This window comes from Sphaeramia orbicularis, chromosome 12 (assembly GCF_902148855.1).
Source record: "Sphaeramia orbicularis chromosome 12, fSphaOr1.1, whole genome shotgun sequence".
Taxonomy (NCBI): domain Eukaryota; kingdom Metazoa; phylum Chordata; class Actinopteri; order Kurtiformes; family Apogonidae; genus Sphaeramia; species Sphaeramia orbicularis.
The window spans coordinates 26,400,560-26,423,543 of record NC_043968.1 but is presented as its reverse complement, the minus strand read 5'-3'; the positions used below and the strand labels follow the sequence as shown (position 1 = coordinate 26,423,543).

Genomic DNA, 22,984 nt, shown 5'->3' with positions numbered 1-22,984 from the left:
GGGATGTGAAGTCTGTGGGAATGATATCACCTGCTGACCTCAGACACACAGGTCGTATAGAGGGGAGTTGCAGGATTTTTCATGTTGGGTGGGAGAGTTGTTTACATAATTGTCCTATCAGACATCATGTGCCTGTATAAAAATGTCATAAATATGGAAAGAAAACTCTGTAATACGTAGTTTTCCAAATATTCAATGGGATGGACTGAGTCATGGTTGTGTTTTTTTTTCTTTTTCTTTTTTTTGATTTCAGCTGCTGAGGGCAGACAAAAGCAAACTGGAGAACCAGATACAAATGATGCACCCAGACCTAGTCAGGTAAGAAAGTGCACTTGGAGGATAGAGGGATTACAAACTACTATTACTAAAATAGAGGGCATTTGTCACCTTTCTCCTTTTAAAATTATGTTTTGCTAGAGGACTGTCTTAATCTAAAATACCAACAATATATTTTGCCACAGAATAAATACAAATATTTCTCTGCATGTGAATCCCATTTTCATTTAAGCAGTTTCCTACTCATGTAATCATTACAGTTATTCTAACATTTTCACTTCCTGTTTAATATTTATGCCATTATTATGTCCTCCTGTGTGTTGCAGTGCTGGTCTGTCCCTGTCTGTGGCCTACAGGTTGAACCAGAGCAGCTCTGGATCCTTACAGACAGAACTGGCTTTGGCACAGTCACCACTGGAGGTCAGCACCCCCCTACTCAAGGTCTTTTTCACATACTCTACTTGGATCTATTTTATTTCTCACTGATTACTCCAACCCCTTTTATCCACTTGTCCCCCCATAACTTTTGCTAGTCTGAAATTAATTCTACATTTATCTAAAAATACTGTTGTGAGATTCTGTTTTTATCCTGACTGAGTGTTTTAAGGGTGTGGCATCTGTTGGTGATCTGCTTTATAGAAGACAACCTTTTGCATTAAAATCTAGAGTTGAATGCACCGTCTTCAGACATAGCTCACTCTAAACCACCACAACAAAATATACAACTAGTATTGTTTGTATTCAGTAAAAAGTGAATAATTTTGTTACACATATTGCAGATGTAGTTCTGTGAATTTGCCTTCAGGCAGGTTGATAAATTACTAATGATGTTTCCCCCACAAACTGCTGAGCAAATTCAGCACACAATACAAAGAATTGTCTATATTTTAAATGCAGTTTTTCACATGCCACAGACAAGTTTCAGTCTAGCCCCTCTGCTGTAATTTGGTGCATAGTGTTTATTTTCTTGGTCCTCTGTTGCTGCAGACGCCTCATGGTGTTGATCATTTGTCCACCACTATGAGCTTTGCCTCTCCACTGGATGAGACGCTGGACAGGGAGGTGCTACTGATGCTGCAGGGACCCAGTCCTGAACACATGGCACTGGAGTTCAAGAACATCTTAAACAAAATGGTAATCAAGTCAAAATACCTATTAAAATGTACTCACAGATAAAATAGTTAGCCCTTAAAAAGTGAAATAAAACATCATAGTGTTTCATTCATTTACTAGACTTAACCTCCTAAGACCCAGCTATGGGTTTTCTGTCCACATTTATGGACAAGAGTTTCACAACTTTATACGAAAAAAAAAAAAAAAGACCCCTGTCCACCACAAAGGACATTCCATACAAATTTTAAAAACTGCATCTGAAAAAACTGTTGCATCATGATGTTTCCAATATAGGCACTCATTTAATAAAAAACAAAAAAAGCTTGTACTTTGCTGACATTTCCTGGGTCTCAGGGGATTAAACATTTTTAGGTTTGACTTTAGCATGGTCTCTCAAATGTTTAAGGCCCAGTTATGACCATAGATTTAAAAACATGATCAGATTAAACCATTTTACAACAATGCACAAACTTGTTTCAGAGGCTTTATTCCACCCATTTCAGTAAGACTGAAGCTGACAGATGACATCCCAGGTGACATTTCCACTGGCTGATTTTAGAATGTAGCGCTATAAAGTTTTTTTTTTATCTACAGTAGATACTAAGAAAACCTGTGTAAGACCAGAAGTAGAGGGAGCTGTTGCTATGGAAATGATACGGTCTCATCCCCTTTCATGAGTATGAAGTGGCAGGTTTTCAAGATGTTGCAGATTTATGCTTTGCAAGTAGTAGCAAAGCTGTGGACTTCCATTAAGTGCCTGGTTTAATTTTGGTCTTTAAACCTAGGACCTGAATAAAAGTGGCTAAGATCACTTCCCCAGGTGAAGTTTTCCTTGACTGTCATCCATGGACAAAGCATTTGAAATAGAATGCTGCTAACATTCATAAATGTACTTCGTGGAAAAATCCTGTATGGTTTGAGTAATTATTGATTGTTTTGACCTGACAGCATGCTCACGCTTTGTTTTTCTCAGAAAAGGAATTTCAGAGAAGAGGCGGAGTCAGTCTTGTTCACAGTTCGAGGCTTGTTGGATGACCCCACACAGCCAGGGGGCAACACAGACACAAGGCTTCAGGTCTGAAATGCTCACATTCAAACATTATCTTCATTATAAACTGGTACACTGCATAAGAACAGTAGTCACATGCTTCTGCAGTGCTGATGACTTTATGTTCCATATGAATAGAAGTAGGTTAAAAGTTTTCATATATTTCAGGAATTTATGTAATATAGGCATTATCTATCTTTCCTTCCACCTGTTTCATTCTCTCTTTCCTTATCACTGCCTATGTACACTTTCTCTTTCCCACCCACTATCTTTCCTCTCTAGAGATCTCTCACTTATGTAACTCTCCACCAGGCCCCATCCAAGCGGTGCTGTTAGTCAGTGTGTTGTACCGTGAAACGCAGCCCACTCCCCTCCTCCCTCACTTTGATAATGTGTATCTCTCCATCTCTCTGCCTCTCTCTCTCTTTTCTCTTCCCCCCTCCTCCTGCATTGTTGCCACTGTGCATTCATTAGCCACGTACTGCCATAGCGCAGTAAACATACCAAATGAGACAGAGCTCATTAGTGCAGTAGCACTTTGCAAATAGAAGTTAGTCTGGTCTTGTTTCTTTACTCTTTGATATGGAAAGACTTTGTGGCAGTTAGGTGTCAGAACTTTTTTTGGAGGTATTAAAGACATCCAGTCCAAGGCCTCTCTCCGTAGTGGCTGATCCTTTGGCCTTGTTGTCCCACAGACGGTGCAAAGTGAGCTGGATGCGAGGAGGGCTGACTGGGCCCTAAGCCTGGACCAGCTTGCCCAGTACACAGACTCACTGGAAAAGGAGCTGATCAAAATGGCCAGTAATATGAGGAGGTCCCGCACCGAGATCCTGCATCTTTCAGTCAGGTGAGAAGGTCTTAATTATGAAACCTGCAACTTTCTGTGCATATGTGGTGGTGTATGTGGAATCTGGGAGCTGCTGAATACCAAAGTCAGTAATGTTGTGTTTGAGAAGCTGGTATAAGAGCTAAGAGATTGAAGTGGAAGCTTCTGTACTATTTAAAGACAACTTGAGTGTAATTGGGAAAAATTTCTATGAGGTGGAGCAAGGATCTCATTGGCTGAGTTAACCATAGTAGGAGGAGTTGGAGTTCATTTTATGGCTAAGTAAGGTAAGACTATAGTCAGTTAGGAAGATGTGAGAGAGTCTGAATCTAATGAAGTTGAACAGTGCCCTTACTATATTAAAACTACATTCATTACACGTTGAGCTGTCGTGGTTAGCTGAATAGTTTAGCTGACCTGTTCAGGAGTTTAACTCTCACTGATAGCTAAGTTTATGATAAACACTACATTGATGAGTTGTAGTAAAAAAGTCAAGTAAAAATTCATAAGAGTGAATTGGAAGATACAAAAAGACTTAATGCAACACCTAAGCATTTTTCTGGGCTAAGTTGTTATCACTTAAACTTTAATAATGAGCTTAAGAAAAGACAAATGACTTTCCTTGACTAGAGGTCCTGAACATCTCAGCTGTGGGTATCAGTGCTTTCTCTCACTTGGCTAGTCAGATGTGCTGACTGGTAGAAGACCTGTCAGTCATCCTGGCCTCGGTCACCCCAAAGGGTCCGCCTCACTAGTCCAGGATCTGAGCCAATTCCGGACTTGAGTCTGACAGTGTGTGATGGTCTGCCTTATTGTGTGTTTTGTGTGTCTATGGATACGGCCATCCCCCCAGATATAAAACACAGCTAGTGTGGTACAGTATCAGACCAGACAAGGAGAACTTGTCAGTGTGTCTAACTGGGATTTACTGGAGCTCAGGTGCCAGGGTGAAGGAGGAATTTTAGTATTGTTTGGCAGAAAGGAAAATTGAAGAGGTGTCATTGTAGGTATAGTTTTCAGTCCTGCTCAGAACAGTAGATATATGCAGCCTTTTCATAGTAACACTGGACTTCTAACTCAGTGCTATGATTAAGGTGTTGTTGCCAGACAGATTTGAGGGTCTGTGTGTTGTCTGAGATCTGAGGGCTTGGCTAGGACTGGAGTTAAAAAACTGTGAAGTGACGGAGCTGTTAGTGGGCCAGTCGGAGAACTGGCGCTGGTCACCCTGGGCAACAGAATGGGACACTGCATGGGCCTGCGGATTGGGTACAGTATGTCCACCGTACTGTCTTCTAGGACATCAGTGCTTGTGCTTTACCTGTCACAGATAGCCAGCTAATAATGGTTTTGTAGTTTCTTTCTCCTAGGCTTTTCCTCTTCTCACACTTATTAATTTTGTGGCATTCTGTACAGGGTGCAGGAGCAGGAGAACCAGAAGCGGCAGCTGTGTGAGGAGCTAGAGCAGCTCAGGACTCCTCAGGACAGTAGAGAGGCCTCGTGTCAGACGCCTACACCAGACGAGGAGGTCAGATAGCAGAATGGGGTTATAATCATGTAACATAATTTTCACTTTCAAGATGGTTAAAATAGCGTCGATGTTCACTGGCATTAAAGCCGCATTAGGTTTAGGATATTTGTGTTTTTATGAACGATAATTTATATGGCTTTATGCAGTAACATCAAATTCAGAAGCTATGCTTTCAGCGTGGCAGAACTCTATGTATTCAGACAGATGGAGTATCTGGTAGAAGAGGGCGAGTTGGCGGCTGAAGTAGACATGTGCGCCCTCACACACAGAATCAGATGCAAGCACTATACACCTACACACTGTTTCTCCCACAAAATGCACTGATGAATACTCAAGCATTTCCATAACAACACCATTGTTTTTTTGTTTTTTTTTTTACTGCAAAACAAAATGAGTTTGATGCTAAGGGAGATGTATTTGTGTGCAGTAACCAAGAAAGAAGACAATTAGCATGCACATTATGGATAGATGAAAGGTTATTATTTTGTTTTTGTTGTAGTGTTCCTAACCACAGTGCCTGATCATTTTTCCCATCTTACCTTTACAATAACGTTGCCATTTCCTGTATTTCTTTGCTTGGTTAGCCTGGAGAAGACTTGGACTGGGATGAGGAATTCGCTCTCCAAGACTTCTTGAAGAACGAGATAGCGGAAAATTATTGCAGAGTAAAAGAGGCACGAGTAAACAGCAAATCTGAGGAGACAGCAGATAAATTAACAGACAGAGGTGAAGAGGAGGACGGGGAGGAGAAGTGGATGGTGGTGGATCCAGCAGGAGAGGGAGAAGTGAAGGAGAAGTCCATTCCTCTCTGTACAGAGGCTGCACCTGGGCAGGGCACAGTGGACAAGGGTCAAGGTGAGGGAGGGCAGGAAGGGGGATTCCTCATCTTCTCAGCACTACAACTCGGCAGAAAATATAACTGTATATCTTCATAAGAAAATATTCAGAAAATAGCAGTATTCTAAGAATTTTAACAGATATTAGTGTGTGTATGTGTATATATATATATATATATATATATATATATATATAATATAACTAATGCATTTCAGCTGTTCATTGTAGACTTTTAATTTTCAACTGGCTTTGGACAGATTAAATGTTCTGAATCATCTTTGGGAAACTTGAGAATTTGTAGAAGCCTTCCTTGAGCTTTTAAGACCAAATATGTACCACTGTTAGCCAAGGGCTAAATTGAACTTCTCAAAGTTCAGCCAAATAGGGCTAAATGTAGTAATAAGTAATATTTTTTTTCTAGCCCTGGCTCGACCTCTGCTCACTCAGTTTTAGCTCTGGATCCCACTGAGCAGGATTAGTGAAATAAATAAGCCTTTAGTTTGTCTCATGCAGCATGAAGAGGAGCTAATGCATTGTGTTTCCTCTTGCAGAAAAGTTGACCTATGAGTTGGGAATAGCAATTTCCAAAAAGCAATAGCTAGATAATTTTCCCTGGTGGTTTCATAGAATTTAATAGGTATCTGTAAAATAATAATAATCTAAAGCAATTTTAGGGACTTTATTGCTCTTTTGTGGATGACCTATAAATAGACAATTCCATATAACTTTACAATATAACACATTGTAGCTGGTCTTTGTAGATGTTTAGCAGTGTATACGTAATTGCTAACCTAACACTGGACAGATAAACCTGGCTTTGTTTACAATGAGGGCCCTGCAACTCTGTTAAGTCTATTTTACACTTAAAGACACAAATCTTTGTGTCAGACCAACAAGTCAAGACCTAGTTGTGCACCTGTGCAGGTGCTGTAGCAAGTTGCAGGTTTCACACTCTCTTACAAGTGCCTTACAAGATAAACCCCAGAGGTGAAGAACAGATTATAGACTTAGTTATTGTGTTTGAGTGTTGATTTGTGTGAGACAGTGGATTATCTCTTGTAATCCGTGGAAGTCACAGGGCACTCAGCCACCCTTGAGGCAACAGTACCTATACACACACGCACACACGCACACACACATGCACACACACACACAGACACACAGACACACACATATATACTCACACACTCTTAGCATAAGGATACACGCATACTCTGAGGCCCCTGGAAATAGACCTCTGCCTTCTATGGTTGTTGTGGCCCTGGGTTTCTAAAGATTGTGTGTAGGCCTGTGTGTGTGTGTGTGTGTGCATATGTGTGTGGAATCCTCTCCTCCTCAAGGTCCTTCTATGGCCAGGTGTAAGACTGTTTTGAGGCCATGAAGCGAGCTCAGTAATCCCCCATTCCTTTCTTTCTGCAGGCTGCTCATGCAGGCAGAGAGAAATGAATCACATCAACATATGAAAGTGTGAGAATGTGGTCATTAATGCCACCTTAGCCATTCGTAGTATTTAACCCTAATGTCCCCCTTCATCTCGGTGCCTTGCATAATACAGTCAGTCCTTTTATGGTAAAAGGTGCGGTTTCTTTTTTTGAAAGGCAATCATCCCCTAGATGAATTGCACATAGGAATGAAGTTTTAATGAATACCTCATTGTTTTGTCCTTTTTTGTAGCCTCGTATTTCTGCCTTTCATTTTCCTTTTGTTTATTTTTATTTCTCTTGTCTTCTTCCTCCTGTGTCACAGAATCTGATGCCTGCACTGAGTCTGAGCCACAGCTGACCTATAAACCTTTGCAGGTAATGTGAACTGTTAAGGCTCATTCATGTGACAAGGCTGATGTGTTTGGTTTAATGCCTTGATGTAACTTTTTGTGTGTTACTATTTTTGTCTGAACATATGTACAAAAAATATCAAATGTATGGAGGATTTTAGAAATTATAACGATGTATTATTTTATTTCACTAGAGTATTTTCTTGTTAACTCCAGAAATTCCTTTTAAGTGCTTGAGGTAGCATTCAAGGTTAAGCTTGGGTCCTTGAATGCCTCAAGTCTCATTCCCAAAAGGAATTCACTGTTTCTTAAAGTAACACACTTCAAACAAAATCATCACAGCGCATAAGCTGCATCTTTTTTTTTTGTCTTTGCTAGCAACATATTCACTTTAATTGGGAGCTACTCCTATTGATTCATCAAAGAGTAATGTCATTTGACCTTTCTTGGAAGGCCATATTCTTGTAGCTTAGAACAGTGATTGAATAAGTGGTGAAACACTCCATTGCCCCCAGTGGATTTTTTTCTAACTGTGGCATCCTGGTTCAAGATTAGTATTCTTTTCATTTCAATGGAAAATTTGAATGACTGTTTCTAGAAGAGCTGCAGAGATGTGCATGTAAGAGTCCATGAGAAAAGGACAAAAGGCTCTGAACAAATCACAGCACAGTAGAAGTTAAAGAGTAGTTATGGACAGATTCTTAGTTTTAATTCCTTCAGCTGGAGAAACATAGGATGTCGACAGTTATTGCTACGGTGATTGCGAACAAGATGCGGACTCCTGAGCTTCACAGTGGCCAACAATAAATGATATTATTTGTACTGGGCAGCTGCCAGGTGCATGAGATTGTTTTCAGGAAGCAGGAAATTACAAGAAAAGATGTGTTGCTCATCTTACCTTCCTTACATATACATAACACACAATATGACTTGGCGCAGATATGATCTGCTGTTTTGTGAATATGACCATTCTTTTTCTGTGTTGTGTCGAGAAGGAAGAGAGAAAAAAGACATTTTTAAGTTTTACTTGACAGATTCAAGGGGAGATTAGAGCCTTTTTCCTCTTTATTCTCCTCTTATTAAAGGGCCAGGTTTGCCCAGTTAACCAGTGTACTGCATGTAGGATGTTCTACATTTTGTATCATTTCTATATATTATGCGTTTTAACTTTTTATATAAAAACTAGATGTATAGAATTTTACCCGCTAAGACAAGTCTCAGAAAATGGGAATGTCCTAAATGCACCATCAAAAAAGGAAGGCTTTAAAACAGACGCTGTCTCTGTGATGGATTAGATATCTCAAGTCTTAAAGCTCTGCGAGTCGATACGCTCATGTCTCTGAAAACAAGTGAGAAGCAATGACTGCATGGAAGGTAGGACACGAACAGGATTCTCTCCCGTTCCTTTTTCTAAGCTTCTGCTCTCTACATCTTTCTTTTTCTCTCTCTGTCATTTGCCTACCAAATAGCTCTTCACGGGTCATTATTCCCATTTTCTGGTCACAGGCAGCAGTTTGCCTGCTTGTGCTGAAGCTACTTGCTTCCTTATATAGAATAATAGTGATGAAACTTTGAGGTCATGCCGAGGTTAAGGGGAAAGTCTTTCTGTTGGTAGCAAAAAGAGAGACTATGAAGAAAATTACATTCCATGTAGGGTCTCCTTAAAGTAAAGCCACGTTGCTGTATATGAAGTTATGATGATCTTGAACGTTAAGGATTACAATCATGCCACTCAAGTCACAAAACTAATTATTCCTGTGAGTCTATTGTAAATGCTTGAGCATTGCTGAATGAAAGTGATGTTTGCCTTTCAATTCTTATGCAGATGTTGGTAATTAGGGATTTTAACACCAGTCCATCACCAAGGGGACAGATGCTTTGTGCTTTTTTGTCAGCCATTTAATTTTCTTGAACTTCTTATGCAACGCCTTCACATTTGACAGATTTGTTTCCACTGGCTGATTTTGGGCTTGTTGTTAAGTACATGGTTAATGTGTGTTGATCATTTGATCTTTTCACCCTTTTCTTAAATATTCATCGTTTTGTTTTATCTTTGTGGTTTTAAGGAAGAGGCAGCAGTGCCACTGAGCGCCCACTCACAAGCTGTCAGCATTAGACACCCAGAGGCGGATGCTCTGCCTGATCCGTCCCACTCAGAGAACAACAGTAAGACCTCAGCCTTCTTCCCTCTCTGTGATTCACTCGCTGTTTTTCAGTTTCACTTTTTCTCCCCCTACTGTCAGCTATTTTTTCTGCATGTATTTACACCTTAACCAAACAGTGAGTCATTTTCTGACTCACTTGATATTTTTGCTGTTGGTTTTAGAGGAGAAAGATATGCAACATCTTGAAAGATGAACATCAAAAATGGGATCAAGTATGCTTTTATCACAATCCAGAATTTTGTATCCAGAACTACTTGACAGCTGTGTAAAGTCATGCACTTATTGCACAACTATTTGTAAATGTTCATTTAAAAACTTGTCCTGGAATTTTTGACCATCACACGGATGGACAGTTTTCACAGATTAATGCTTCTTCATTCAGGTACAGGGGTTCTCGAGGAAGGTGATTTATCCCAGCTGAACAACTCGCATGAACAAGACCAAAACATCACACCTGGTAGCACTCCTCCTACAGCAGCGGAGATGGTTCCTCATGGAAGCACATCGCCCGGACCAGATGAAGCAATTACCCAAAGCAAGAGGTAAATGAAAACAAATAGATTCTATCTTATATACCAATCACATAATCAGAGTCTAACACCGATAAGGCTTCTACTTTAAACAGATTTAACTTGCATCTCATAAACTCATTGAGATTATTCTATTGCCAGTTTGGAAATGTTTTTTGGTTGTTGATCACCAAGTAGTACTAAGTTGTCTTTTTTAATACTGCCACCAGAGGGGGCCAAAGTCAGGAACATTAATATTTTTATGCAGCGTTCCAACATGTTCCATGGGTGCCATGCCACTAAAGACAGTCAGTTTTAACAGATTAAAAATATTTTTGTCATATTGTTAAATGCAGCTAATAATAGGAAAAAAGTAAAACCAAAATGAATCTATGAGTGATCATCATAATCATGGCGATGGCTTCTGAATGACACAGCAGGTTCTTTCTTTGAACAGCAGTCTTTTTTGGTATGGTCTTTGCTGATTTCTTCTTCTCCATTTAACATTATGTGAGAAAGCAATTTTTTTCAAAGTGACAATCCAATAGAAATGAGTAGGAAGCTTACTCACAGGTGACTGCATCAGCTGGTAATGTGGCTGTTTAAAACTTTTAAGTAAAAGCATATACTCTACTGAAACGCTTGATGAATTCACAGTCAGATGCATCATGTTACTTCACAGCCGTAACCAGTATCACTTTCTAATTTTCATAGCAGTATAAACTATGTACTAGACTGGAAGTTGGTAGGTGTCACGGCTGAAGTTACCCTTTTACTGAGTTTTGTCATTTCATTATGACTTGGGTACATTTGCTAGTCAAATGGGTGTTTTCCTCACTGTGGGAGGAGTGAATAAGGTAATTAGTTTCTCTGCATCCGTACTTTGCATAGACACAGTCCACCTACAAAGACACAGATGCTTCCTCATCTCTTTCTCTGTTTGTATTGCAACAGTATCAGTGAATAATTAGAAACTCTGCAAATCCTAAATATGAATGGTGCTTGACAGTTGACCTTTGACCTCTTACATGTGGCTAGCCTTCCGCCAGTGAGTGACGACCCCAGGGGCGAAGGACCGAAAGACGACGAGGCTGGGACGTGCACCGGAGACATGAAGCGCACAAAGGTCAGATGTAAAAGGGAAATATTGTAATGCACAAGAGAATATAGCTTCCTCTATTCTCTCCTCATGGTTTCTCCTTCCTCTTTTGCCTCCCTCTCTTCTGCCACTTAATGTTCATCTTAGTTTAGTTCGGGTGGGGAGAGGGAGGGGGTTTGAGTGGGCAGGGCAGATGCTGGGCTTCCTCTGGGGGAGTTGAGAGGGAGTCCTCACCTTAGCACAGATGAGCACTAAAGGGCAGGTCGTTTTGGCATAAAGACTCATGTAGCCAGTCCTGACTGTTTGTGCAAGAGGGTTAGGGAGTAAAGGAAGGATGGGTTAACTGCTTTCCTCAACTGTGTTGCCAAAGAAGGCAAGTACAAACTTTAGTGAATTATTTTCAACTAGTTGATTAACAGCACTTTGTGATTTTGGCAAAAGCAAAGCCCCATAGAATAATAGTCATTGTTTAAACTTATGAAAACCATGGATGTTTAGGGACCGTGATGTTAAATGCAGAATCAAATAAATAAATAAATAAATGGATGGGAGGAAATGGTGAGTACATCTATCTGTTTTGCTTGGTTAATGTCTGAAGTAACCGATAACAAAAAAATGTTATCAACAAAACTTTCAGAAGTAAAAATGAGGATTTATTAAAAACAGTAATGTTTCAAAACCTAGTAACGGGCCAGTGTAGATGTTATCTGTGTCTGTGTGTTTTGACCGGCTGCTGGTGTTTGTGGTTTTAAGCAATAAGGTTGCCTCAGATTATTATCTCATTACTCAAATGTGTTTTCATGTTGACATTTTGATTATTGATGAGGTGCTGTTTCAACACAATCACCTTTGTTTCATACTGAGTGATCAATCAGATAGTTTCATTTAGTGTCCTCTCTGTTGGTAATTTGTGGGACTACTCACATGCTGAGAGGTAGTCTGAGGGGAGCTTACTCTGTGGCTGTGCTCTACTTTAGTAAAATACTTTAAATAGCTTGGTTAAGGTTTTGTCATATAAATGTAAATACTTTTGATGATTCAGACATAAACCCTTTTTATTATCTGTACACAAAGACAATGACCTGAGTTTATTATGAACAAAATCATTTGGTTATATTCAAATTGTCTGACTTTTAGTTTCACTTGTAAATTATATGTTTTCATAGTTACTTTTGGTGGTTGAATGATTAATCGGAACATTAAGTACCATTAAGGACCATTTAGTGATTAAAAAGCATCAACAAAATTTCATAAGGCCACTTTAATGAGTAGAGAATGACAAAGAAAGAAAGGTGAATTCGAACACGGGCAGCGTGGAGTCTGGTATACAGTAATAATAATCTGCATCAGTCTTTGAATTACCATGTTATCTATCATATATGTTGGAAGTAAAAAGATTTATAAGCATTGAATGTCATCACTCAGTGTTATCAGTATAATTTTACTGACATGTAACTGTTATGATTAAACTACTTAAAATTTAATGAAAAGTAAAACAGTGTTCTTTATTTAATTCCTCTTCATGGTTTTGTGTCAACAGTGAAGATGAGCAGCACAGAAATCAGCTTCCTAACAATCTCATTATTGTATTTGTTGAAATATAAAAATAGAAACAATGATTGAATCCATGCACAGGAGGATTTTATGTTATTATACTAATCAGTGATGCTGTTAACTGCAGATAGTTTTTTTTTTTTTTGGGGGGGGGTCTGTTTTTTTTTTTTTTTTTTTTAATACGAACTGACATTATGCACGGATGTTATGCACACTCATTACACAATATCCCGTTGCATGGCTCTGAGTGCTCACCTTGCTCCATTGTTCTCATGACTGTGTATGCAGGCAGTCCGCCTCCACCACTGAGTGCTGTGCCAGTGTTAACGTGTTCTTTGAGCACCCTTCTCAGCAATACACACATAGAACCACTGGACTCTCTATGAAGCTCCACATTATATAAGGATCAGCCCAATCTTTCTCTTCCACACTTTCAGTTAGATAGCATTTGACTGCCATGGGACAGGTATGCTAAATGAATGCAAACGCATGTGTGCATTTGTCTTTTAATCATTGACTATTCTGGTAGTGTGGCACAGAAAAAGGCAGCCCAAGGCCACTGGTCTATTTCTCAACCCCTCCCTCCCTTTTACTTTTGTCCATCTCAGAGCCTGAGCCAGGAGCAGTCGGCAGACAGATCAGCAGCTGAGGACAGGTGAGTGTTTCACTGTTAACTGGTGTGAACCCACAGGGTTTTCACACTGCCACACTAATGATTTCTGTCTAAAGAGAACTGTTTTCTCTGCATAAAACCCTTTAGGCCAAATATGTCTGCTGAATTTCTTTCTTGTCAATTGTGTATAATGCCTCAAAGGTGCAACTTCCGGTGTTTTTCAGCACGAGTCTGTTACCGATCCTGGTGGAAGAGGAGGAGAGTGTGCAGGACAGTACAGCAGATGCTTCAATAGTGGCACCTAGCATGACAGGTGGGAAGGAAAATGTGTGTCTATAAAGCAATGTGAAAAGAGTCTCCCATGCCAGAGATGACTGTTTGTTGCCTCTTGCATCCGTGTGTAACTTTGACCACCCACGCATCTACTCATCTTTTCAGCGACAGACCGGTTCACCAGCAGCAGAGTGGCCACCGTCTCTGAAAGCAGCTCTCCTCTGTCAGCTACTGGTCTGCCCTTTACACAAACCAGCCAATCAGGAAGCACCGCAGGCAGTGTCACCTCTGACCCCAGCCAGTTGGAGGACGTTACTTCAGCTGCCAAAAAGGACTCCCTCCCCTTGCATGGCAAAAATAAAAAGGAACTGGTAAGACCTACCTCATTCTCACTTTGTTCTGAGCAAACGGTTGGACGAGAAGTTTCACACATTAACCCATAAAGACACAGTGCTACTTTTGTGACAGTTCCCAAAAGACTTTTTTTCTCTATATTTAACCTTTCGGAAGTGATTTAGCACTATTTACTGTAATATTATCCTCTGTTTTGCATTTTTTGTGTGTGAAAAACTGGTATATTTAATCAATTTAATTAAATTTAAATCAAAAACAGAGAAAGCTGAAGAAAAAGTTACTTTTAAAGCAAAATCTATCATTAACTGAACATAAACCCAGTATGTCCATCCACTGTCATTGATCCATTTCCATGGGTTTTACTGGTGAATCAATGTTGTAGAAGATGACTGTGTTTCCACGGTAACTACAGAGCCTCTGAATGTCCAAATGGGTCATATCTGATGACCATGAAAAGATGAATAACTGCATTTCACACCAATTATGTACATGGATTGATAGGATTAGCAGATCAACAAGTATTAAACAGTTTCGATCAGTAGACTGTTTTGGTCGACAGTGGATGGTTGGGCCTTTATGGGTTAATAGCGAGAAGGATTTCTAAGCTACTTAATGTTGGAGTTCATCACTACCTTTTGTAGATCATTTATGTATGTTTTTAGTTTCTATTGTGAGCTATACAGTTACACTTATAAAAATGATCATGAAAAATGTAAGAATAGGGAGTAAAGTATGTAATTATTTATCATACAAACCTTACATATTTCGCTTGATACTTTAAAAAAATGTATAAAAGTTTAAATGACTTGAATTTTTGTCCAAGCTACATTGTGCAACGAATCTGGTTTTGGGTCAGTTTCATCATCTTCATAATGCCTCCTTAATGCTTTGTTTCACCACGCTAAGTTTACATTTCAGTTTGACACTGATATCGTGATTGAGCATGACGACTGAAAAGAAATGTTGTCTTTCCAGCTGTGTGAGTGTGTTTGTAAGAGAGAGAGAGGGGGTAAAAACGAGTGTAGTTTCATTTTAGCTCCACTTAGGATCAGGTCATTCAGAATCATGAGCCACCCAAAGCAGCGGCTACACTGAATCATCCCACTCCACCTCATCATCTATGCAGTTATAAAGAGAAAGGTAATGACAAAACCAAAATGGAAGTTGAGAGGAATGTGAAAGTGGAGAGATCAGAAGGTGAGCACAAGGGAGAGAACGAGAACAGAAGAAAGAAAAAAGCAGAAACGTTTGTCTGGACTTTACAGGAGCTGTCACGCAGCATGGAGGCCACTGAAGAGCACAAGATTCAGGAACAGGAAAGTCAGACCAGCACAGCCACTGAGAAAGAATGTATGTATGATGGATTCTGGATACACTATTATATTGTCATTCATGTAGCTATTATTTAACCACTCTCTTTTGATGTCAAAGTAAATGGCTGAACGTTTACTCTTTTAACAGTTAAATAAGGGCTTGAATGCTTATTCCATCATTTTCAGGCAGGTAATGATTATACTGTGATTCACATGCCTGTCATTTCTTTCTGTAGCTGAGACATTACTGATCTCTGACACTGGTGACACCTACAGAGAGGACAGGAACAGGTAAAACGGCAAATTATCAGTGACACAATTGCATATTTATACCTGTAATTATACAATGCACAGGCTTGAATCAGGCTCTAATTGTTGCCTCTGCCTTTGCAGCGTATCACCCAATGACAAGGAGATTGAGGTATGTTTACTATTAGAGTAGGTTAGTCATTACCAAACACAGCTCCGAGGTCAGTGCAACAGCGGCAGTCTTTGTCTGTTTGTTTTATATCTACCCAAATGTATTTTTAGATCATATACAAATCTGTCTAATTATTGGTGTCTCTGTCATCAATCATCTGTTATTTTCTTCATTCGTCAGTATGCAAGTTTTATCATTTTGGATATTAAGTTAGTGCTGCCTTTTCCAGTCATATAAAAACGTCTACCGAAATTTTTTGAGTCATACAGGACTAATTGGTTAAACTTGCCTTAGTGGATCATTCTGATAATAGAAAGTGATCATAATTTCCTCAAATCTAAAGTTGTCTACAGGGAAGTGCAGAAGTTTTATAAACCATCTGTTGTTTCTTTTACACTTTTGTCTTTGTCAAACAAGGAAATATTTTAAAGTCTTCATGTCTCCATTTGGCAGGATAAAATTCCACATTTATTTGTTCGGGAATAAGTGCTGTCCCTCCTCATCTGTACCTACACCTCTTATTTCAGGCAGAGTTTCAGCGTCTGGCACTGGGTTTCAAGTGTGACATGTTCACTCTGGAAAAGAGGCTCCGCCTGGAGGAAAGGTCTCGAGACCTGGCCGAAGAGAATGTACGAAGGGAGGTGTCCAGCTGCCAGGGCTTATTGCAGGTTAGTGCTTCAAACATTTCCTGTTTATTTAACCTTTGGCTGCTCCCCATAGGTTCTGCCATCACATCTAATTCACGTAATAAAAAGGTCCAGTATGGTGCATTCGTGCTGTTTTTTTTTTTTTTTACTGAATTTGCACCTCTCTCGCTTATAAGTAATGCACAAAGCATAATTAATGTCATAAGCATGACTCGTACTGGTACCCTTTAAATCAGTTAAGTTTCCTCTGTCATCATTCGCAAATATTTAACTTTTAATGAGTGAACTATCTAAAGAGGTTTACAGGATTTCACATTGTTTTTATTCTATAGATATGTTTCCAAGTTGTTACTTTATTTTCTGTGGGGAGGGGTATGACCTCACTTGGCATTTTGCATGTTTATGCTGCGCATCACCTTACACTTCTGTATAGAGTAGATGAGAGACGAATGAATCTGAGGCACACATTATGAAATTATTGGCAAGAGTAGATTCTAATACCAAGGATAATTTCTATTTGTTTTTTTTTAAATTCCTCATTTATGTCTGTGAAACAAATAAATGTTATAAACAGTTTATGTTAAAAAGTACACTAACTCGTCTTAGTGTCTGCCTCTCATCACACTATCCTTAAATGAGCATAAAATTAATCATACAAATTTATGAAACAACCTCATACACTCGATTGTGACAGTTGATTTATTCATGATAAATAAAGTGTAACTGGGACTCAAAGGTGATTACTGATGTGTATAAATAGGAATAAAAGAGCAATGTGTCTGAAAACAAAATGATTCCAACTTTTTATGGGCAACAGTGTGCATCAACACCTATTAATCACTGATATGTGGTGGATGGCTTTATAGTTTTCACTGGTTTCTGTACCACAATATGAGTGTGAACGTCCATGCGGATGTTTGTGGAAGGAGTGAGAGATAATTCAGTATACAACCTGTTCTAAAATCTGTATAATATGTCTTATTCAAATTATATATGTGATTAAACTGGCGTGAGACTTGGAGAGAAAGTTTTCAGGAAAATGGTTCTCCTATCAGATGCAATCATTCATGTTCTCTTTTCTCTGGTCCTTCTCAGGCTCTGACTCCTCTGTGTGAAGATGATAACCAGTCCATGGAGATCATCCAGAGGCTCCAGAAGAACCTGGATATCCTCATCCAGTCCATGACCAGAGTGTCCAGTCGCTCTGAGATGTTAGGAGCGATTCATCAGGTCAGTTTCGGGTACATGTACAGAGTATGAAGTGAACTGTATTTTCACTTCTTGAGATTAAGATGATTCAGATGCGGATGAATTCACTTGAGTCTCGTATCTGTGAATGTCAGGAGAGTCGTATAGGTAAAGCAGTGGAGGTGATGATTCAGCATGTGGAGAACTTGAGGCGTATGTACACTAAGGAGCATGCAGAGCTGCTGGAACTGCGAGAGACGCTTATGCAGAACGAACGGTCTTTTGGATCGCAGACTGAAAGAGGTTGGTTGTGTTGCACATCATGCATATAGTGCTTTTAAATACAATTAAGTGTGTACTGTGAGTTATTATAGGTTTATGCGGATGTTATTTTGCACTGATATGTAGTAGTTTTACTTTAAAGAGTGCTGTAATAAATGTCAGTTATCCAGGTTTACAATTATAATAAAAAAGAGACATTAAAATTAACCAGGGTAGGTCCTCCTATATTCATATTTAAACAAAAATATGCACTACAATAATGAAGTCAGTCCAGTTTTTATCCATTACAGTTCAATAAGACTGCCATTTGTATACATGTTTTTTTTTTTTGTATATGTCTGTGTATGTTTGAATATTTTGTATATAAATAGAATTTGGTCACTTAAACCATATATATCAAAAGTGACTAATCAATGCATTTTCCCAGATGATTTTCGTGGCAAGAAACCGTCATCGTCACAATACTACAAGGTCAGCTGCAGCCAGGCTACATATGGTCTCACGATTGAATAACGTTTATAATATTCATGTTTTAATGAAGTGATGTGTTTACGTTTCTGTTTAAAAGTCATCAACCCGACGGGTCAGCATAGCGGCAATCCCTCGCACAGGAGGAGGAAATATGCACTTCGACATGGTAAGGGTGACACTGTTTCTGATTGGATGATTAGGAGAGGACCTTAAATACCATCAGTAATACTTTGACCAAAGCTTGACTGAAGGAATAACTAGTGATGGTGTATGTTGCCCTGGTTGCGGGAACATTTAAAGCTTGCAGGACTGAAATCAGGGGGAAAACGCAATAATTTGGAAGTGCATGCCTTCCTTCTGCAGTTCTCTTCTCTTTGTCCAAAACAAAAGACTGAACATAAAGTTACTGACCTGACAGCACTTTGTTTAGCACCAAAACCCATCAAGCACTGCAGCTTTAAAGGAGTGATATTTTGCTTTTTGGTTTTTTTTTTAATGGAATTATACATTTTAAAACATTCCCTGTTGTCTACATAAACTGTAAATGCTCTGCTTGGGTCTGAATTCTTCATTAATTAAACTCTACAGGTCCATCTTCAACCCTATTTCTGAGTAATGACACCAGAAAGGTCATTTTGAGCGCTGGCCTTTTAAATGCACTTAAACCCCTTCACACCCCACCCCCTCCAGGTTGTTGGCTGTGCTGCTCTTTCCCATTCAACCAACAACTGAACATTTTAGGTAATCGGCTCCAAGTTTGGACATATTTTCAGTATGGACTACAACCTCTGCTGCTGATAAACAGTTATGGCATACTCTGAGAAATGTTCATCGGAAGTTTTGACGTTACATGTGCAAATGTCGTGACGTAACTAGTTATAGACGTAACAAATTAAGCAGGAATTAAAACAAGTTGTAGGGTTTAAATTCAAACTTTATGAACTATTATGGTCCCCAAATACACAAATAAATGAACCAAAGACTAATACAAATGGGTTTAACAAAATATGACCCCTTCAAAGAATAATTGATCCATAGCATATTAGCATAGCAGCACAGTGATCACACTATTTTACAGAGTACATACTTATGCATAATATGCTGTGTATTGTAGAACAAGAGATACTACCTGTGAGATCATAAAAACATCCAAATTGAAACCAAAATGTGTTTTACAAAGACATTGTGATGGAGAGATTATTTAACTCTCACTCTTTCTCCACACAGGCCAAAGCACAAGACGGTTCAGAGACTGAAAGTGACAGACTGACCAGGCGATCTCCATGGTAGGTGTTGGATAAAGCTCCCAATATATATATATATCCTTATACCCAAACCTCAATATGTGAGTGCTATTGTGTCAGGTTGTGAAGGTGAGGATGTGGTTAAAATAAAACCAAGAGCTGTGTTCAGATACCTTTGGTCATGTCACTGATGTGAGTAAACCTGTGGGCTGTGGTTGATGTGTTGTTTTCTGAACGGCTGAGTCTTGCTGTACATAAGGGTTGCTGTTGTTATGCCCTTATGTGATAATGGTGGTTTTCAGGAATGTGGCAGGAAAGAACATGGCTCGGCCCCCACTTAAACGCTTTGTTAGCTCTGCTGCCTGGGTTGACACTGAAGAGCCTTCTCTCATGATGAAGGGGTAAGAAAATGCCAAAGGGAAGGATACTCTGCTAGCTGTGTCACATGAAGTCTTTTAGCAGTGGACCCAGATGCATAAAGGTGGCAGCTTTCAGGTGCTGTCCTAGATATTCACTGGAGAATACTTCGATGTTTTTGGGTAAAAATTACAGTTGAGATGATCTCCAAATCATTGAAGCTGTTTTGGAACCACATGGTGATCGATAACCTTGTTAAGATACTTAATGTTGGGATTTCCTTTTGTTTGTTTTAATTTGTATTTGTCACCATTAAAATGAAGATCAGTGTCCAGCAGAATCCAACTGTTTTGCAAATGTAGATCCTACATCGTGTGTTACATAATACAGCACTAACAAAAACTACAAAATTAAAAACCTCTTTACAAATAAATAGATAAATAATCTAGCTTGATATCTGGAACTATACTGACTGAGTGTAGACACTTAGACAGCTGGCACAAACTTGTGTTTTCTGTTCTAACTGGTCCCAAAGGATAACAGCAGAGTGATGATGATAATTCACATGGCATCCATCTTTTATGCATCTGGTCCATGTTTGCTTTGGAAAGTATTTACCAGGAGCTTAAATCCATTTTTTTTTTTTTTTTTTTTTTTTTTTTATTAATTTTCATTTTTGCCTTTGTAAAACATAGGGAAGAGATGCAGATATTTTGTTTGGCACCATATAGCTTTCAAATGTTTGGATAATGAGAGGAAAATGTAGTCGTTTTTGACCATAAAAGTCAAAACTGATGGTACTATCATGCATTTTTAATATGTCCAAATATCTGAAAGGTGAAATTGCTGTGTGGGTTCATGGTATTATATTGGCATTTGCATTGTGCATTGCAGGGCATGCCTTGCTTTGTTGCAGACAATAATTTTCAACATTGTTTTATCAGGGATCTCTCAGAAACGCCCACCTTTGTCTATAACAGGTGACTGTAACAGCAGATACTTCAGTGGTGTACATGTCGGCATCTGCCTGCTTGGTTTGGCTGCACATGCATGAGACGTGCTTGTATGCATGTGAACATACAGAATTTGTGTGGTAACACCACCATGCTTGAATCTGATTGTGCAAATGAAGAGTGTGTTTGTGGATGCCTGACCCACGCATGCCCACAGGACATCCAGCAACAGCACCGACTGCCAGCCGGAGGACGAGCAGAAGGAGGAACCGGTGGCAGAGAGGAGGAGGTCCAGTCTCAGTGAACTGGGCAATAAACTCACCTCCCTCATTCTGCCCAACAAGACGTTAGTCCAAACAAATAAACACCACTAGTCTACTGCAGCATCACTTTCTGCCAGCAAAGCTAAGAATCTTGCTGCATTGTGGAAGAGTTCATCATTTAGCTATGCTGATGTTCCAATAGCTGTCCATGTTTTCTGGCATATTTTTTCTTATTTTTTATTCACATGGCAGACCCTCAGACATCAGTACAGGAAAACCTAGCCACTACTGTAATGTTTACCATTTAACGTCAGTTGTTTTCAGCTATGGTCTCTATAGAGCTATGGTGACTATGACTGCTCATAGTAATTGCAATGAAATTGCTTGAGTTGACCTATTCTCTTGTTGGAAGTTTAGATGCATGGAAATACGATTTCATGAGCTTCATACAGTATGTGCCTTTTTGGTCATGCTGAATAGCAAATAATACATTTAAAAAGTACTTTTGTCAGAATTTCTATTTTTATTGTCTGGGTCAGCATATGGAACGACCTAAATGATGAAACTCTTATTTTGTTCAGAGCTGGACTAGCTTCCTCTTCACTCAGGGGTGTGTTGTCTTTAACGGAACTATTTTACTCAAGACAAATCAAGAAAGTCTTCCTTCAGCTGTTTATGTGCTTGAGATCAGTGTATGAGACTAATAATATTAAAATGTAATGATTTGTGTTCAATGCATGGATCTCAAGTTCAGTTGTGCACTGTGCAAAGCATCTAACAAAGCTGTGATAAATCATGTGTCATACTAACATGTGAAGTCACCTTAACATTTTTGTCTGCATACTGGTTCTGTACTTTGGTACTTTCAGTTCATGTGTTCTTCTGAACTGTCCTTTCCTCCTTCCTTCCTTCCTTCCTTCCACTTCACTCAGGAGTCAGGATGAGCTCTTTGTAATGCTGTAAGTGAGAGGAGAATCCAATTTGGAAAGTGCTTGTGGATTGTATGTTTATCCAAAAACCAATAAATGCATGCAAAAGGCCTGTTTCATCTGTAGGAATGCCGTTCAAAGGCCACTTACAACCTTGACCTGACTATCATAATTACTATAGTGATTTGAAGTCGCACTCCAGGCCAAAATTGTCTGCTGCCTTTGGCTGACCATACCAGTGACCATTCAAATCCACATCCATGCCGTCTGCTCTTTACTGTGCTGCTGACAGCTTTTTGATAATGCCAATGAAGATGCTATAAAGGGTTTTGTATCTTTCACAATATTTGAGATGTGTAAAGCGCTTGTCATTGAGGCAAGCTCTAGATTGCAGCAAGCTGTAGCTAATTCACTGCCTGCCATTGAGTAAGTTACCACAAATGACACTGTTTTTACAAGGATGCTCTGATTTTCCATGAGAGTTTATGATATACTTGAGTGTCATTTTTGGTATCTTATGAACTCTTGCTAATCTAGTGCCATTCTCACTTCTTGGCATCTATCCATCTCTCTGCTTCAATTTAAATCCATACTTTGCTGACACTATATTTTCATTTATTACCCCCCATGTAGTCCAAGCCCCTCTTCCAGCCCTACAACTACAAACCCAGGAGTGGCCCAGTCTCTGTCCCATGGCCTGACCTCCTCGAGGGCAGCGGCGGCTGCAGCAGTGGCCAGGAGTGGCAGAGGGCTCTGGCTTTGGTTGGCAATGCTGGTGTTACTAGCAGGTATGTAAAGTTGGGTCTTGCCTTTATGTCATACTCTCTTTGTATTGCAGGGATGCAGTTCATTATTTTAATGGCTGAGCCAATAACCTGAAGATATTCTTTAACACAAATCAATTCCTGAATTTTAATTTTTCAGTTCCATTGTTTGCAGTGGAAGTA

At 39.4% G+C, this 22,984-nt stretch overlaps 1 protein-coding gene across 8 annotated transcripts in view; it reads left to right on the top strand.

The window, feature by feature from the left end:
• The window catches only part of lrmp (lymphoid-restricted membrane protein), a 34,508-nt gene that overhangs the window by 10,480 nt on the left and 1,044 nt on the right, over positions 1–22,984 (top strand). The window contains exons 13-38 of one of the 8 annotated variants that reach the window (XR_003936906.1): positions 254–318; positions 603–717; positions 1,264–1,410; positions 2,363–2,464; positions 3,133–3,284; positions 4,677–4,788; positions 5,376–5,646; positions 7,375–7,427; positions 9,469–9,568; positions 9,950–10,109; positions 11,115–11,202; positions 13,338–13,384; positions 13,567–13,655; positions 13,781–13,986; positions 15,235–15,319; positions 15,519–15,573; positions 15,676–15,703; positions 16,231–16,371; positions 17,446–17,580; positions 17,694–17,841; positions 18,248–18,291; positions 18,389–18,457; positions 19,519–19,577; positions 19,838–19,936; positions 21,063–22,067; positions 22,671–22,771. Coding sequence is in view for 7 of the 8 variants with exons in the window: in XM_030150154.1 (XP_030006014.1) it covers positions 254–318; positions 603–717; positions 1,264–1,410; positions 2,363–2,464; positions 3,133–3,284; positions 4,677–4,788; positions 5,376–5,646; positions 7,375–7,427; positions 9,469–9,568; positions 9,950–10,109; positions 11,115–11,202; positions 13,338–13,384; positions 13,567–13,655; positions 13,781–13,986; positions 15,235–15,319; positions 15,519–15,573; positions 15,676–15,703; positions 16,231–16,371; positions 17,446–17,580; positions 17,694–17,841; positions 18,248–18,291; positions 18,389–18,457; positions 19,519–19,577; positions 19,838–19,936; positions 21,063–21,191; positions 22,671–22,825 (2,854 nt within the window). In the remaining variant the exon portion in view is untranslated. Of the gene's footprint in view, positions 1–253; positions 319–602; positions 718–1,263; positions 1,411–2,362; positions 2,465–3,132; positions 3,285–4,676; positions 4,789–5,375; positions 5,647–7,374; positions 7,428–9,468; positions 9,569–9,949; positions 10,110–11,114; positions 11,203–13,337; positions 13,385–13,566; positions 13,656–13,780; positions 13,987–15,234; positions 15,320–15,518; positions 15,574–15,675; positions 15,704–16,230; positions 16,372–17,445; positions 17,581–17,693; positions 17,842–18,247; positions 18,292–18,388; positions 18,458–19,518; positions 19,578–19,837; positions 19,937–21,062; positions 22,068–22,670; positions 22,826–22,984 lie in introns of those variants that run through there. The other 7 variants (XM_030150156.1, XM_030150155.1, XM_030150154.1 and 4 more) reach the window with 7 other exon arrangements.